Below are 17,172 nucleotides of genomic sequence, written 5' to 3'. Positions count from 1 at the left end.
ACAGGGTAGTAAACACAGAGTTGTCATCTTTTCCAAAATGCATGAATTCTCATTCAAATAAGACTAAGATGAGAGAGGAAAAGATGTTTCTTAAACAAAAACAGACAGGTGGAGTAGACATTCTTAATCACTGTGATCACAGGGAATCTCTTCAGGCTGAGCCTCACTAACAAACAATAACCAAATATACCTGCTCTGAATTAGCAATCCTAAACGTTGTTGTGATACTGGATACATTTCCACCAAACGCAAGATAAAAAGCAGCCTGGTCCTTGATCCCGGTCAAAATCCAGTATCTGTAACTTGTAGCCCAAAATTTTACCAATAAGCCACCAAACACCCACATGCAAACAAGCAATGCTAGCCAAATCCCAATTTACATGACTACTATTGCTGTGTCTACCAAATATTAGAAAGGAACCCCTACCACACAGCATCCCTCGCACCCATCACCCACCAGCTTGTCTACAATACTTCCCTTCCACCAGACCACCCCAGCTTATTTGGGCTTCTGTCCTCTTCCTTTCCAATTCTGAAGGATCTCCCCCTCCACTGAGTGAGCGAATGTGTCTGTTGCACAAAATTTTCAGCATCTGCAGAATCTTCTGTTTAGAATGGAACTTGTTGAGTATTTGAAGAGGATGTAATTCTAAAACTGGAGTAAGCTTTAACTCTGACTATGACATTTACTGGCTCATCGCCCTAATTACACACGAACTATTATGCTGCAATGGGCCATGTATTGCAGTCAGTACCGGTGCCGGTTGTGCATCCAGTTCACTCCCCAGCCGAGTGCGCAAACCGCTACCGCAGTTTTCTTCCAATGATTGCGGAGGGTCTTCAGCAGCTTTGCCATGGTTTCGGGAACAGGAACAGCAGTGGGACAGAGACGGGAACCTTGACAGCAACCCCACGCTGCCCCCCGGGTCCCGGCATAAATCTTCCGCCGGCTCACGTGGAAATCGGTTCCGCCTGTAGATTTGTCCGGCGACAACCCGGAGTCTCCACAATATGTTCCACCAAGCAAAGGGAACGGCAGTGGGAACCTTCGCGCAGAGGAAGTACATTAAAGATGTTTATTACACCACAATATTTATAAAATATTTTGAATTCCAATAATTTATACCATACATCCTATTGTATGGGAACAGGAAACGATATCAGTACATTTAGTTTAGAAATAAAAGATTACTTAAGAAACATGGATAATCGAACAGTCTGGAGTTAAGTAGCATAATTTTTTAATATCAGAATCAAGTTTAATATTACCGGTGTATGTCAATAAATTTGTTAATTTTGCGACAGCAGCACAAAGCAATACATAATAATATAGAGAAAAAATAGAATTACTGTAAATATATATGCTACCGTCATTTAGTTTATATATAGTTTATAATAGTTAAATAAGTAGTGCAAAAACAGAAATAAAAGAGTAACAAGAGAAAATCTGCAGATGCTGGAAATCCAAGCAACACACAAAATGCTGGAGGAACTCAGCAGGCCAGACGGCATCTATGGAAAAAAGTACAGTCGACATTTCGGCCGAGTCCCTTCAGCAGGGCGGGAGAGAGAGAATAAACCTGAGGATTAGATTTAAAAGGTGGTGGGAGGGGAGAGAGAAACGCCAGGCGGTAGGTGAAATTTGGAGGGGAGGGTGATGAAGCAAAGAGTTAGGAAGTTGATTGATGAAAGACACAGAAGACCATGGAAGAAAGAAAAAGGGGAAGGAACACCAGAGAGATGGGATGGGCGGACAAGGAGATAACATGAGAGAGGGCAAGGGGATGGGAAATGGTGAGGGGAGGGTAGAGGCATTGTGATCTGTGTCCTTTCAGAAATCGGATGGCAGAGGGGAAGAAGCTGTTCCTGAATCGCCGAGTGTGTGCCTTCAGGCTTCTGCACCTCCTGCCCAATGATAACAATGAGAAGAGGGCATGTCCTCAGTGATGGGAGTCCTTAATAATGGTGTCACCTTTCTGAGGCACCGCTCTTTGAAGACGTCTTGGATACTACAGAGGCTTGTACCCACGATGGAGCTGCCTAATTTTACAACTCTCCACAGCTTACTTCAGTCCTGTGGAGTAGACCCCCACGACCCCAAACCAGACGGTGATGCAGCCAGTTAGAGTGCTCTCCACAGTACATCTGTAATTTGTTTTTGGTGACATACCAAATCTCCTCAAACTCCTAACGAAGTATAGCCGCTGTCTTGCTCCTTTATGGCTGCATCGATAAGCTGGGCCCAGAGATACTGACAGCCAGGAACTTGAAATCGCGCATTCTTTCCACTTCTGATCCCTCTACGGGGATTGGTTTTTGATTTCTCGTCTTGCTCTGTCTTAAGTCCACAATCAGTTCCTTGGTCTTACTGTAGGGTAGTGTAATTGGTGGCAATGTACATAATTCACAACCACCAACATTGAGTTGGGGTTCACTATAAAAAAAAAAGGTCTGCATGATGACGTAATTACGTGAAGTTTGGTTACCACACTCTGTGTTCAGCTTTTGGAGTACAATAGATGAGTTGTCACAGTGATGCACCATCAATAACTCTCTCTGAGACGTGAAGGCGAGATATCGGCTTTTATTGACTGGAAGAAAGAACAAGCAGTAGCTGACCACCATACTACATCCTGGAGACTGAGGGCTGGGCTCAGGCCTCAATCGCCTTTATACCAGGGTCTGTGGGAGGAGCCATGGTCAGTGGGAGGGGCCACAGGAGCAGTCAGCAGGGGGCGTATCCAGACAGGTCTATGTAGTTCACCACATTCACCCCCCCCCCACTTTGTTTTAAAAAGAAATCACCGAGGACCACACCAAATTTTACTATGCGATAGTGTTTCTCAGCAACTCCACAGCTGTGAAAGTGGTAACTCTACTGGAATATCTGCCTAAACATGATAAGTGTCGATCACTGTAAACTCACCTTTACAGAATTTTGGACTTAGCGGAGTCTGAGTACACCAAACAGTTGTCCTCCTTGCCCAGCCTCAGCGATGCTAAGCAGTCAGAGCTAATGGACCACATGCTGTCTCTCCTGGAAAATCAGCATCCTCGTTTCATTTTTAAAGAACTCTTCATGCAGCAAATGCCTGATCAAGTTCGCATAACCCTTGCTATTGCTCCTGTGAAGGATTATAGGGAGCTTGCTAAAATAGCTGATAGCCTGACGACAGTGCATCATTCCTCCTGGTTTCCCTGCCTCAATAAGACCAGTCAGCAGGGCCTCCAGTAAACACACCACTAACTAATGCTGGAAAACAGACGACGCCAGGTCTGCGTTTTTATCACACTCGCTCTGGTACGAATGCTAGGAAATGCGGACCAGCTTACAGATTCGACAGTGCTGGCGCTTCGGGACGTCAGAGGTCTGTGAACACTCTTGAGTTCCAGCTCCCAGGGTCATCTACTGTTCATTATGGACACACTTTCAGGGTGACATTTCCTGTGTGACACCCGCACTTGAGTGAGTGTGCTGCCAGCATCGCCCGTGGATGAGAAGGGAAAGAGTGACGAAGCCTCACTGGAGGCTCACCAACAGCAGCAGGATCCAGACTTACAGGATATGACGGGTGATGCTTTGGTTCAGTGGGCGATATTACACATTGGACTTTGTCCTGGCTGAAGTGCCTAGACCCCTGCTCGGTGCAGACTTCCTGTGTGGCCGAGGACTGTTAGTCAATCTTAAGAACTTGCAGGCTGGTAGATGTTGAGGACTTTGGGTTATTACCCTGCTCCCCAGAAAGTTCTCCACAACGACTCTGTCAAACCCATGCGCCACCGCTCGACTGCTGGGTGAATTCCCAAACCTGATCAAGCCCACATTTTCCAACCCATTTCCACAAATGGCCCACCAGTCCAAGCCCATGCCCGTAGACTGAACCCAGAAAAGTTAGCAACCGCTAGGCTGGGTTTGCCAATGAGGAAAGACTTGGCATCATTTGCCCTGGTCAAATAGCCCCTGGGCTTCGAGCTTCCATATGGTCCTGAAGTCCAATCGTGGTGCCGCCCATGTGGCAATTAATGAGGCCACCACCCTTGATCATTACCTGGTCCCACACAACCAAGACTTCTCTGCACGTTTAGCCGGAAAGTTAATTTTTTCCAAAGTCAGTTTAGTTAGGGCCTGCCATTAGGTGCCTGTATCCTCAGAGGACATTTCCAAAACAGCTGTGATAACCCATTTGGCCTCTGAGTTTCAGCACCTGCCGTTTGGGATGAAAAGTGCAGAACAGACTTTCCAACAGCTGATGGACTCTGTATTAAAAGACAGATATTCTTTTTGTTTACCTGGATGATATACTTGTTGGCAGTGCATCCAATTCTGAACACATATCCCATCTCATCTCTTCTCTGCACACTTTGAGCACTCAAACAAAAGCAGGTTGATTATTAACCCTGCTAAATGCCAGTTTTGGATTGTCAACCATTGACGTCCTCAGTCATCACATCTCCACAGAAGGTATGAAACCCCTCCCATCAAAAGTAGCCACTTTTATGGATTTCCCACCGCCCCACACTACTAAACAACTGCAAGAGTTTTTAGGAATGGTGAATTTCTACCACTGCTTCATTCCACCAGCTGCTGAACTTGTGTTCACAACTGACATATAATATATCAAGGGGAAAAATAATGCTGTGGCCGATTGCCCCTCATGGCCAGCCATTGAGGTCACGTACATCGGGGTTGACAATGCCGACCAAGCTGCTGATCCAGAGGTCCAGACTTACCAAACAGCAGCTGAGGTTGGCTGACATTAAGTTCGGGGAAGCAGTGGTGTCTCTCCTGTGTGATGTCTCAAATAGTAGCTCTTGCCACGTTATGCCCACTAGCTGGAGATGGACTGTTTTCAACTCCATACATACATCCTCACGCATCCAGGCTGGAAGTCCTCACAGAAAATGGTTGCACTGAAGATGGTGTGGCATGTCCTACAAAAGGACTGGCGTGATTGGACTGCAGCCTGTGTGGAGTGCCAGCAGGCAAAACTTAACCATCATGTTCCGACACCATTGGCTGCTTTTGAGGTCCCTGAGCGACAGTTTGACCACATCAATGTGGACCTTGTTGGTCCTCTATCCCCCCTCCCATGGTTTCACACACCTCCTTACCATGGTGGACGATACCACCAGATGGCCAGAGGTTGTCTTTCTAGCATTGACGATGGCTGCGGACCTGGCTCAGGCATTCATCAGCACCTGGGTTGCTCAGTTTGGTACCCCATCTGATATTTCCACTGACCTTTGGTCCTCAATTCACATCAGACCTCTGGGCTGTGATGGCCCAGAATTTCGGTGTTAGGCTACATCACACCACGGTGCATCACCCTCGGTCCAATGGCCTATGTGAATGGTTTCACTGCTGCTCTGAAGGTTTGCCTGACAGATGAGCATTGGCACAATCATCTCCTGTGGGTCCTGATGAGGCTCAGAACTGCCCCAAAAGAGGACTTGCAGTCGTCCACAGCTAAGTTGGGATACGGGCAGCAGTTATGAGTGACAGGTGATTTTATTTCTGATGCCACGACTCCCTCAGCAACCCTCCTCAGTAAATTCATTTCCTTTGCACTTATTTCCTACCTGCCATCATGGTGTACACCACGCTCGGGTTCCTGTTGACCCACATTTCACCTCGTTTGTTTTCATCCACTATGATGCACATCAACATCCCCTTAGCCCCCTTACAATGGCCCATTCCACATTTTGGAATGGAGAGAAAAGACTTTTATCATAGATAAGAGGGTCCGGAGCCCGCGTTCTGGGTCTTGATCCGGTCCGCAGACTCTGGACTCCGGGTCTTGCAGCTGTCCCTCCCGTCACCCTTGAGCCAGTTAGGATCCTCCTGGCTTTAGGAGGCACATCTGTGGCCAATTCAGCTGCAGGTGTTTATAAGGGGCCTTGGGACTGAGACCAGGTGGGTGGTTGTTTGTTCTGTCTCCTGCTGGCTCTGTACTTTGCTGTATCCTGTTCACCCTGCCCGGGTTCTGACCTGCTCTGTATTTGTTCTGTCGAGGTTGGTCTTGTTCCCCTGCTTTTTCTTGCATGTGCTTTTTCTGCTGCTCTTCCCATTTTGCCTTGCTTGCGCTGTCATGCTGTCTGCCTGCCCCTCCTGAGCTACCTGGGGATCATGGCTGTCGTGCTGGTCACCCTGGACCTAGTCCCCGTTCTATCCCTTTGCTTCCGTTGGACCGGTCTGTCCGGACTGCCGCTGCCTGGTGGGGTGTTCTGCCCCTCCCCCCGCTTCTAATGGGTTGTGCCCCGCACCTGCCTAGGAGTCCGCGTCTTGCCCAGGTCTCCGTGTTCCTGCCTGAGAGGCGGCCCTACTGGGGATATATGTGGCCCACCCAGGGGGGTTCTCCTCCAGCCAATCCATGTACCTAAAGACCCCGCCTTCTGCCTGAACTCGGGGATCCACCTGCCTCACCTGACTCTGGGATCCTGCTCCGCCTGCCTCACCTGACTCTGGGATCCTGCTCCGCCTGCCTCACCTGACTCTGGGATCCTGCTCCTCCTGCCTGAACTCTGGGATCCTGCTCCGCCTGCCGGAACTCTGAGATCCTGCTCCGCCTGCCTCACCTGACTCTGGGATCCTGCTCCGCCTGCCTCACCTGACTCTGGGATCCTGCTCCGCCTGCCTGAACTCTGGGATCCTGCTCCGCCTGCCTGAACTCTGGGATCCTGCTCCGCCTGCCTCACCTGACTCTGGGATCCTGCTCCGCCTGCCTGAACTCTGGGATCCTGCTCTGCCTGCCTCACCTGACTCTGGGATCCTGCTCCACCTGCCTGAACTCTGGGATCCTGCTCCACCTGCCTGAACTCTGGGATCCTGCTCCGCCTGCCTGAACTCTGGGATCTTGCTCCATCTGACTCTGGGATCCTGCTCCGCCTGCCGGAACTCTGGGATCTTGCTCCATCTGACTCTGGGATCCTGCTCCGCCTGAACTCTGGGATCCTGCTCCGCCTGAACTCTGGGATCCTGCTCCGCCCGCCTGAACTCTGGGATCCTGCTCCACCTGACTCTGGGATCCTGCTCCACCCGCCTGAACTCTGGGATCCTGCTCCGCCTGAACTCTGGGATCCTGCTCCGCCCGCCTGAACTCTGGGATCCTGCTCCACCTGACTCTGGGATCCTGCTCCACCCGCCTGAACTCTGGGATCCTGCTCCGCCTGAACTCTGGGATCCTGCTCCGCCTGCCTGAACTCTGGGATCCTGCTCCGCCTGAACTCTGGGATCCTGCTCCGCCCGCCGGAACTCTGGGATCCTGCTCCGCCCGCCTGAACTCTGGGATCCTGCTCCGCCTGAACTCTGGGATCCTGCTCCGCCCGCCTGAACTCTGGGATCCTGCTCCACCTGACTCTGGGATCCTGCTCCACCTGACTCTGGGATCCTGCTCCACCCGCCTGAACTCTGGGATCCTGCTCCGCCCGCCGGAACTCTGGGATCCTGCTCCGCCCGCCTGAACTCTGGGATCCTGCTCCGCCCGCCTGAACTCTGGGATCCTGCTCCGCCTGCCCGACTAAGACTCTGTCTACCTGAACCCCAGCATTACCCCTTGCATGCCATGGCATCCCCCTCCTGTCCTACCCTTAGTACTTCAGTGCCTGAGTCCTGCACTTGGGTCCATTCCTGACAGAGGGGTAAATCTGAATGTGTTTCAGTAGATTGCCTTAAATTGGCTGGCCAAGATTTGAAGGATTCTGCACCATGCCCCTGCTGTCACAACATGACCATGAATGTGTCAACACACCTCTGGATGAGCCAGAGGCACCTGCTGTTCCTGCAGCCATGGAACGCAGGGCCGAAGTGAATGGCTTGTCCAAGCTCCAAACAGGCTCTGTGTGGTTTTAGTGAATTCTGTGAGAGAGGACGGCCTGTGTAGGAAACATATATAATTCACAGCCACAAATATTGCCTTGGGGTTCATTTTTCGAGGGTAGCGACGTAATTACATGAGATTTAGTTACTATGCTTTATGTTCAGGTTTTGGGGTACAATAAATGGGTAGTTACAATTTTTTTTAAACATAAAGCACCTCACGTTATTTTATTTGTGAAAGCTTGCATTCCTGTCATTGAGTGCAAGGTTGTTGCTACAACACCACTCCTCTGGCTGGTAGATCTCACTGCTGTACATCCTCTAAACCAGCTGAGATTCTGCCAACAATGGTTGTATCATCAGCAAATTTATAGATGACATTTGAGCTGCGCCTAGCCACACAGTCATTGGTGTAAAGTGAATAGAGTAGTGGGCTAAGCGCACATCCCTGAGGTGCACCACTGTTGATTGTCAGTGAGGTGGAGGTGTTATTTCCAATCAGCACAGATTGCGGTCTGCCAATTAGCAAGTCAACAATTCAGATGCAGAGAGAGGTACAGAGGCCCAGACTCTATAAACTTGGCCATGGTGTGCATATTCATTAAAACACATGTACAACACAAAAAATATTCTCTTACTTATTTTGTCTAGTAGGTTTTGCAAAAAGACTGAACAAAATACTGCCTCTGCACATAGTCAGAGGCATATTTCTTTTCCATGTGAAGAATGTTTGATGTGAAACATTATCTCTCTTTTCCCAGATGCTGCCCAACCTGCTGAATATTCCCACCACTTACTGTTTTTAATTCATAAATATCTCAGGTTGTTCAAATTTCTGTGGGGCATGTAATATTATAGTTCAGTAATATTATAAATATATTGTTCGATTAAGCATTTTTTGTTTACATGATTCATTATGGATTACATGTAGAAAGCACATAAATAACTACATTATTACACAATCATGTCATATGTGAATACCTCACTAAAGAGAAGAAATGTCGGAAATGTTATCCTGGTCTCCCATGTTCTTCTTTCGATTAGTTTCTACAAAACATAATAGTGGTGATGAGGTAGTTTTAAATAGAACCTTAAGACAACTACCTTCCTGTTAAAGCACAGCATGTTTTTTTTCTTTGGAAAGGGAGAGAGACTTCCAAACTTAAAAAAAAGCACAGCATGTGTTTCTTTGGAAGTGGACAAATACAACTTAGTTACAAAAAGGCAGAAAACAGACTAAATTAACAAGCAATGATTACGACCATGTGTTCATAAATAGTATGTGCCAGGTGAGAATAATAATAATAATGTTTTTTAAAAAGCAGAAATGACTGGCTACATTGGAGAGATGTGTTCGATTGCACAACAGATAACTGGATGATGTCTATTGAACAAATTGAGCAGTATTTTAAAATGATTGGAATAGCCGATAAGAAATGAGTGCCAGTTTTACTGTGTGCAATTGATGGAAAACATACAATTTGCTTAGAAATTTGGCTGCTCCAAACAAACCAGCTAAAATGCACTTTGCTGATATTGAGAACATAATGCACGAACATTTAGAAACAAAACCATTATTGATTGCAGAACGCTTTGTTTCATGAATGGAATGCAAAGGAAAGGGAGTCAATTGAAGAAATTGTCCAAGCATTGACAGTTCACTGATGGGCTAAATGATGCACCAAGAGATTGTTTAGTTTGTGGAATCTTACAAGAAAGCATTCAAAAATGGCTCCTAACTGAAGCACAAGTAAAAGAGCAGTTGAAATCACTATCAATGGAAACATCAGCCAGAGATGCAATTGAGTTGCAGTCAGGAATGAAAGTGAGCTTGGACAAAATTGCAACATCTAAACAGAAACCTGCTTGGCCGAACAAATTGTGTTGCCATTGTGGCAGGGGCTCGCATCATACCTAAGGGGTGTGTGCTTAGTCCACTACTCATACCCATGACTGTGTGGCTAGGCATAGCTCAAATACCATCTATAACTTTGCTGTCAAATACCATCTATACCATTGTTGGTAGAATCTCAGATGGAGACGAGAGGGTGTACAAGCATGAGATTATTCAGCTAGTGGAGTGCTGTCGCAGCAACAACCTTGCATAAAATGTCAGTAAGATGAAACATCTGATTGTGAACTTCAGGAAGGGTAAGATGAAGGAACACATACCAATCCTCATAGAGGGATCAGAAATGGAGAGAGTGAGCAGTTTCAAGTTCATGCGTGTCAAGATCTCTGAGGATCTAACCTGGTTCCAACATATAAAGGGGGCAAGACAGAGACTATACTTGTTTGAAGAGATTTGGTATGTCAACAAATACACTCAAAAACATCTATAGATGTACCATGAAGAGCATTCTGACAAGCTGCATCACTGTGTGGTGTGTGGTATGGGAGGCAGGTGGGAGCTGCTGCACAGGACTGAAAGAAGCTGTAGAGGGTTGTAAATTTAGTCGGCTCCATCTTGGGTACTAGCCTACAAAGTACCTAAGACATCCTCAAGGAGCGGTGTCTCAGAAAGGTAGCGTCCTTATTAAGAATTTCCAGCACCCAGGATGTGCCCTTTCCTCACTGTTACCATCAGGTAGGAGATACAGAAGCCTGAAGGCACACACTCAGCGATTCAGGAACAGGTTCTTCCCCTCTGCCATCCGATTCCTAAATAGACATCAAACCCGTGAACACTATCTCAATTTTTAAAATATATATTATTTCTGTTTTTTGCACATTCAATATACATATACTGTAATTGATTTACTTATTTATTTTTTAAAATTGTTACTATTTTATTATTTTTTCTTCTATATTATGCATTGCATTGAGCTGCTACTACGTTAACAAATGTCACGACACATGCCAGTGATAATAACTCTGATACTGATTCTGATTCATAAACCAGACCAATGCAGGTCTAAAGGCAAAACCTACAGAAAATTAAACAAAGTAGGACACATACACAGAACGTGTTGGGCCGTCAAAAATAAGTGGACTTCACAGGAAGAGAAAAAGATAAAAAGTCATTGCAGTTCTAAGAAGACCACGTCTGCATGCCGTTGATGAAAAATCTGACAGTGATGCGAGTGACACAGGACGAGGTAGCCTTGAGATTTATAATGTGAAAACTAACAATAGACAAGCAATATGGCTTACACCAGAAGTGAACAGCAAATTAATTAAAATGGAACTGGACATGTGCTTTGTTGTTTCAGTCGTTCCACGGAATGAGTTTGAATGGAATTTCAAAGATACTGAAATAAAGCCTGCAGATATCCAACTGAAAACATATATTGGCGAAAAGATAACTCCGGTGAGAATGACATTTGTAACAGTGAAATACAACAACCAACAAGCCAATTGAGTTTGTATGTGGTAAAAACAGAGGAGCCAGCATCATGGGGTTGTGATTGGCTGAGACAGCTACAACTTGATTGGAGATCCATCCACAACTTGCATGCCACATCCCCGTGATAGAGTCAACTGGAAGTGAGTAAAAAAGGTACTGGATGATGCTACAGATATGTTCAAGGATAGCACTGGAAAACTCAAACATATCAAGCGTAAAATAGCGTTAAATGAAAATGCCACACACAAGTTTTATAAAGTCCATTCAGTTCCTTTTATCATCCGTGGTAAAGTGGCCAGTGAGCTCGATTGCATGGAGGCTGAATAAATTCTTTCCAAGTTTGAGTGGAGCTCATGGACAATGCCAGTGGTCCCAGTAGCCTACTTAACGCATTCTTCCTAATACAAATTGAAAGTCTTCCTATTACAGCAGAGATGATCCAAAGGGAAACCAGAAACCACACTGTCTCAGGTCTACATGGCAACCCAAAATGGCTGGAATGTGCAGCAGAAATTTCAGTTCCTCCATTTTTACCCATGCCCAATTTAACTTCCCCTTCACAGGGTTTGTCTTAAGTGGAGATTAAGAATTGTTGTACCATCCAAGCAGATAGCTAAAGTGTGAGAAGAGTTAGATGCTGGCCATCTAGGCATGCTCAAAATGAAAGCTCCGGCTCAAAGCTTCATGTGGATCAGCATATCGAGCAGCTTGCCATACTCTGTTCAGGATGTCAACATGTCCGGAAGATGCCAAGAGCAGCATCTCACCATCCCTGGGAAAGGCCTGCATTGACCTGGCAGAAGACTGATGTGGATTTTGCTGGACCATGAATTTCTTGATAGTAGTAGGTGCAGCTGCTAAGCGGCCAGAAGGGTTCCCAGTAGCCTCCACTATAACCACACACACTGTTACTGTGTTCAGAAGCCTCTTCTCAAGAACTGGTGTTCCAGAACACTTTGTCAGTGATTCAGTCATTCCTGAAAATGAATGGAATAAGCCATATTAATTCTGCACTGTACCACCTAGCTATGAATGGATGGCCTGGTGGAAAGTTTTGTCCGGAGTCTAAAGAAGGCACTGCAAGCAATGTCAGCAGAACACATTACACTGACACTGAACCAGAAACTTGCTATTCTCCTTCTTGCATATCACAATGCAGCACATTCCACAACCAACAACTCACTGGCTGTGCTGTTCCTGGGTTGTCCCTTGCACTCACACTTGGATCTCCTCAAACCCGATCTCGGAAGGAGTAAGCAAGACAAACAGTCGAGACACATTGAGGACTCCTCAAACAAGAAGGTTTGATGTTTCACTCCTGGACAAGCAGTCCTGACGGGAGACTGCAGAGGTGATCAAAAGTGGGCACTTGGAAAGATTAAAGGCAGAACTGGACCACTCATCTACACAGTGGAGATTGCATATGATGTCATCTGGAGATCGGTTGTGGAGAGCAGAGCCGACTGTTAGAGAAGAAAGGTGTCCAGATCTGTCAGAACCACTTTCTGCAGCCTCAGAGTCAACTCCTACAAACTCCACGGAGGGTGACCCAGAACCTGAGATTGTTTCAAAACCACAAGCCTCACCTGCCAAGCAGAGTGATTCCTTCCCCCCCCCCACCCCCGCCCCATCGGTCAGGAAAGATGTGGTATATTTAATATTTCAGTAATATTGTAAATATTGTTTGACTAAGTATTCTTTGTTTACATAATTCATTACGGGTTATGTGCAAGAAGCCCGTGAATGGCATTACGAAACCATGTCATATATGAGCACCTCACAAAAGAAAAGAAACTGAGGAAATGTTATCCTAGGCCACTGTGTTTTTCTTTTGCTTAGTTTCTAGAGTTAAAAAGCATAACAGAACATTTCTGAGTTTTTGGACAGCTCTGTTTGATGTAGAAAATGTGGTAGATGGCAATGCACTGAGCCCAGCAGAATTTGAAACCTTGTCAACCATGGTTCCTTCATCCTTTCTTTGCCTCAATGGGACAAACCAATCCAGGACACCATGCAAGTGCTCCCCAAACAACGTCTACACATCTGTTGTGTGCTTCCCTGAGTACATCGATTAGACAATAGACAATAGGTGCAGAAGTAGACCATTCGGCCCTTCGAGCCTGAACCACCATTCTGAGATCATGGCTGATCATCTACTATCAATACCCGGTTCCTGCCTTGTCCCCATATCCCTTGATTCCCCTATCCATAAGATACCTATCTAGCTCCTTCTTGAAAGCATCCAGAGAATTGGCCTTCACTGCCTTCCGAGGCAGTGCATTCCACACCCCCACAACTCTCTGGGAGAAGAAGTTTTTCCTTAACACTGTCCTAAATGACCTGCCCCTTATTCTCAAACCATGCCCTCTGGTACTGGACTCTCCCAGCATCTGGAACATATTTCCTGCCTCTATCTTGTCCAATCCCTTAATAATCTTATATGTTGCAATCAGATCCCCTCTCAATCTCCTTAATTCCAGCGTGTACAAGCCCAGTCTCTCTAACCTTTCTGCATAAGACAGTCCGGACATCCCAGGAATTAACCTTGTGAATCTACTCTGAACTTCCTCTACAGCCAGGATGTCCTTCCTTAACCCTGGAGACCAAAACTGTACACAATACTCCAGGTGTGGTCTCACCAGGGTCCTGTACAAATGCAAAAGGATTTCCTTGCTCTTGTACTCAATTCCCTTTGTAATAAAGGCCAACATTCCATTAGCCTTCTTCACTGCCTGCTGCACTTGCTCATTCACCTTCAGTGACTGATGAACAAGGACTCCTAAATCTCTTTGTATTTCTCCCTTACCCAACTCTACACCGTTCAGGTAATAATCTGCCTTCCTGTTCTTACTCCCAAAGTGGATAACCTCACACTTATTCACATTAAACGTCATCTGCCAAGTATCTGCCCACTCACCCAGCCTATCCAAGTCACCCTGAATTCTCCTAACATCCTCATCATGTCACACTGCCTCCCAGCTTAGTATCATCAGCAAACTTGCTGATGTTATTCTCAATGTCTTCATCTAAATCATTGATGTAAATCGTAAACAGCTGTGGTCCCAATACCAAGCCCTGTGGCATCCCACTAGTCACCACCTGCCATTCTGAGAAACACCCACTCACCGTTACCCTTTGCTTTCTATCTGCTAACCAGTTTTCTATCCATGTCAATGTCTTCCCCCCAATGCCATGAGCTCTGATTTTACCCACTAATCTCCTATGTGGGACCTTATCAAATGCCTTCTGAAAATCGAGGTACATTACATCCACTGGATCTCCCTTGTCTAACTTCCTGGTTACATCCTCGAAAAGCTCCAATAGATTAGTCAAGCATGATTTGCCTTTGGTAAATCCATGCTGGCTCAGCCCAATCCTATCACTGCTATTTAGATATGCCACTATTTCATCTTTAATAATGGACTCTAGCATCTTCCCCACTACTGATGTTAGGCTGACAGGATGACAGTTCTATGTTTTCTCCCTCCCTCTTTTCTTAAAAAAAACATTCTCAATATATGCTCCCAAGTTTCTGCCATTAGCATCATAATTCCCCCTCACCCAATTAAATATGTTCCCATACCATCTGCTCCTATCCTTCTCCAAGGCTATGGTAAAAGTCAGGGAGTTGTGGTCACTGTCTCTGAAATTGTCTCCTACCAGGAAACTTGACACCTGGCCTGGTTTATTGCCGACCACCAAATCCAGTCTGGCCTTTACCTAGATGGCCTGTCTAAGTATTGTATCAGGAATCCTTCTTGGACACTTAACAAATTTCACCCCATTTAAATCTTTTGCACTAAGGAGGTGCCAGTCAATATTAGTGAAGCTGAAGTCACTCAAGACAACAACCTTATTATTTTTGCAAAGTTCCAAAATCTGTCTTCCATTCTGATCCTCAGTATCTCTGTTGGCTGGGAATCTAGCAACAGATCTAGGGTGGAAGTTAGTAAGCAAGTCATCAAAGACAGTAGTCATTGAATCATTCTTCGTTATCACTTGCCAGAAATAGGAAATGTGATAGATTAATATGTGGCATTAATCTGTCACGATTTCCCGTGACATTTTACAGAAAACAATACATAAACAGAGGCTAGCAAACGCCGATGTTCTAAAGAAGACTGTGCAAATAAAAGTAACACTGAGAAGACGTCCTTAGGTCAAAGAACTAGTTCAGAGTAGTGGTGATTGAGGTTATTCACATAGGTTAAGGAGCCTGATTGTTATAGGGTCATAACTGTTCCTGAACTTGGTTGAACTATCGAAGCAAAAAAATGAGAAATGCAGACCCCATCCATTTTCAACTATTTCTCAACAATATCTCCAAAGGATCTATTATTTTCAGAGACAAGAACATCAGAATGTCCTTTCTTTCCAGAATGCAGTTTCTTTCTCTGCATCTGAAGCGCGCCCACTCAAATACGGTCCTCCATTAGAAAAGCAAAGCTGTATCTTATGCTCACCGAAGCTGAGGTTGAGAGTAATCAATCATTGGGAGGTTCAGGTGACACTGATATCTGAGAACCATTGTCTAAGGTGCTGATGCAGTATTGGGAGTGAAGGCAAAGTAATGACCTGGGCCTCTGATTCCCAGGGTTTGATTTCCATCATTATCCTGTTCCAACGGTGAGGAGCTCTGTAAATATAACGTCAGGTGGCCAAGACCGGATTCTTTCTCTGAGTCAAGATTCAAGCAACTCTTTGACTTTCTGGCAAAAGGCTAGAGAACATAAGGCTAAATAATAAACCATCCAAAGAACTCTGACACAGAGCATTCTGAGGAGTTAAAACCCCTCTACGTAAAGGGGGTTTGCTTCATTTCAGCTCTAAATCTCAGGTCTCCGGCTCCCAAGAAGACCTGACATTGTGTCTTCCAGTTCTGGATCTGGAAGAAACAGTTTCTCGTCATCTATCCTGTCAATACCTTTCAAGATTTTGTGTGCATCCACCAAATTAAATTGCTGTTTTCTTTTAAACAGTCAGAAGAGGCCTATCTTCCTTTAATCCTCAGAGAGAAGAAACCATCTTCTCCTCAACCTGCCATTTCAAGTATCAAATCTTTAATTCTTTCTGCTGTTTGCAACATTATTCTTTAGATACAGACCAAAACAGACACACTACAACAAATGAAGCACAATACTTCCCTCTGGTGGCAGCACAGCCTCAAGTTAAGGCCATCAGACAGATAGACAGACAGACAGACATACTTTATTGATCCCGAGGGAAATTGGGTTTCATTACAAGCAGAACCAACCAAGAATAGTGAAGAAATATAGCAATATAAAACCATAAATAATTAAATAATAAGTTAATCATGCCAAGTGGAAATAAGTCCAGGACCAGCCTATTGGCTCAGGGTGTCTGACACTCCGAGGAAGGAGATGTAAAGTTTGATGGCCACAGGCAGGAATGACTTCCTATGACGCTCAGTGTTACATCTCGGTGGAATGACTCTCTGGCTGAATGTACTCCTGTGCCTAACCAGTACATTATGGAGTGGATGGGAGACATTGTCCAAGATGGCATGCAACTTGGACAGCATCCTCTTTTCAGACACCACCATCAGAGAGTCCAGTTCAACCCCCACAATATCACTGGCCTTATGAATAAGTTTGTTGATTCTGTTGGTGTCTGCTGCCCCAGCACACAACAGCAAACATGATAGCACTGGCCACCACAGACTTGTAGAACATCCTCAGCATCGTCCAGCAGATGTTAAAGGACCTCAATCTCCTCAGGAAATAGAGACGTCTCTGACCCTTCTCGTAGACAGCCTCAGTGTTCTTTGACCAGTCCAGTTTATTGTCAATTCATATCCCCAGGTATTTGTAATCTTCCACCATGTCCACACTGACCTCTTGGATGGAAACAGGGGTCACCTGTGCCTTAGCCCTCCTCAGGTCCACCACCAGCTCCTTAGTCTTTTTCACATTAAGCTGCAGATGATTCTGCTTCCACCATGTGACAAAGTTTCCCACTGTAGCCCTGTACTCAGACTCATCTCCATTGC

General features: G+C 45.7%; 1 protein-coding gene across 4 annotated transcripts in view; it reads right to left on the bottom strand.

Moving 5' to 3' along the window:
• agk (acylglycerol kinase) overlaps positions 1-8,841 on the bottom strand; it is a 53,574-nt gene extending 44,733 nt beyond the window's left edge. For 2 of the 4 annotated variants that reach the window (XM_059978111.1, XM_059978112.1), the window contains exon 1: positions 756-966. In XM_059978111.1, coding sequence (XP_059834094.1) covers positions 756-856 — 101 coding nt within the window. In that variant the 5' untranslated portion in view covers positions 857-966. Of the gene's footprint in view, positions 1-755; positions 967-8,797 lie in introns of those variants that run through there. The other 2 variants (XM_059978114.1, XM_059978113.1) reach the window with 2 other exon arrangements.
• Positions 8,842-17,172: the final 8,331 nt, after the last annotated feature.

Source organism: Hypanus sabinus, chromosome 8 (assembly GCF_030144855.1).
Source record: "Hypanus sabinus isolate sHypSab1 chromosome 8, sHypSab1.hap1, whole genome shotgun sequence".
Classification (NCBI taxonomy): domain Eukaryota; kingdom Metazoa; phylum Chordata; class Chondrichthyes; order Myliobatiformes; family Dasyatidae; genus Hypanus; species Hypanus sabinus.
The sequence above is the reverse complement of the archived record's forward strand: the minus strand, read 5'-3'. Positions and strand labels throughout refer to the sequence as shown.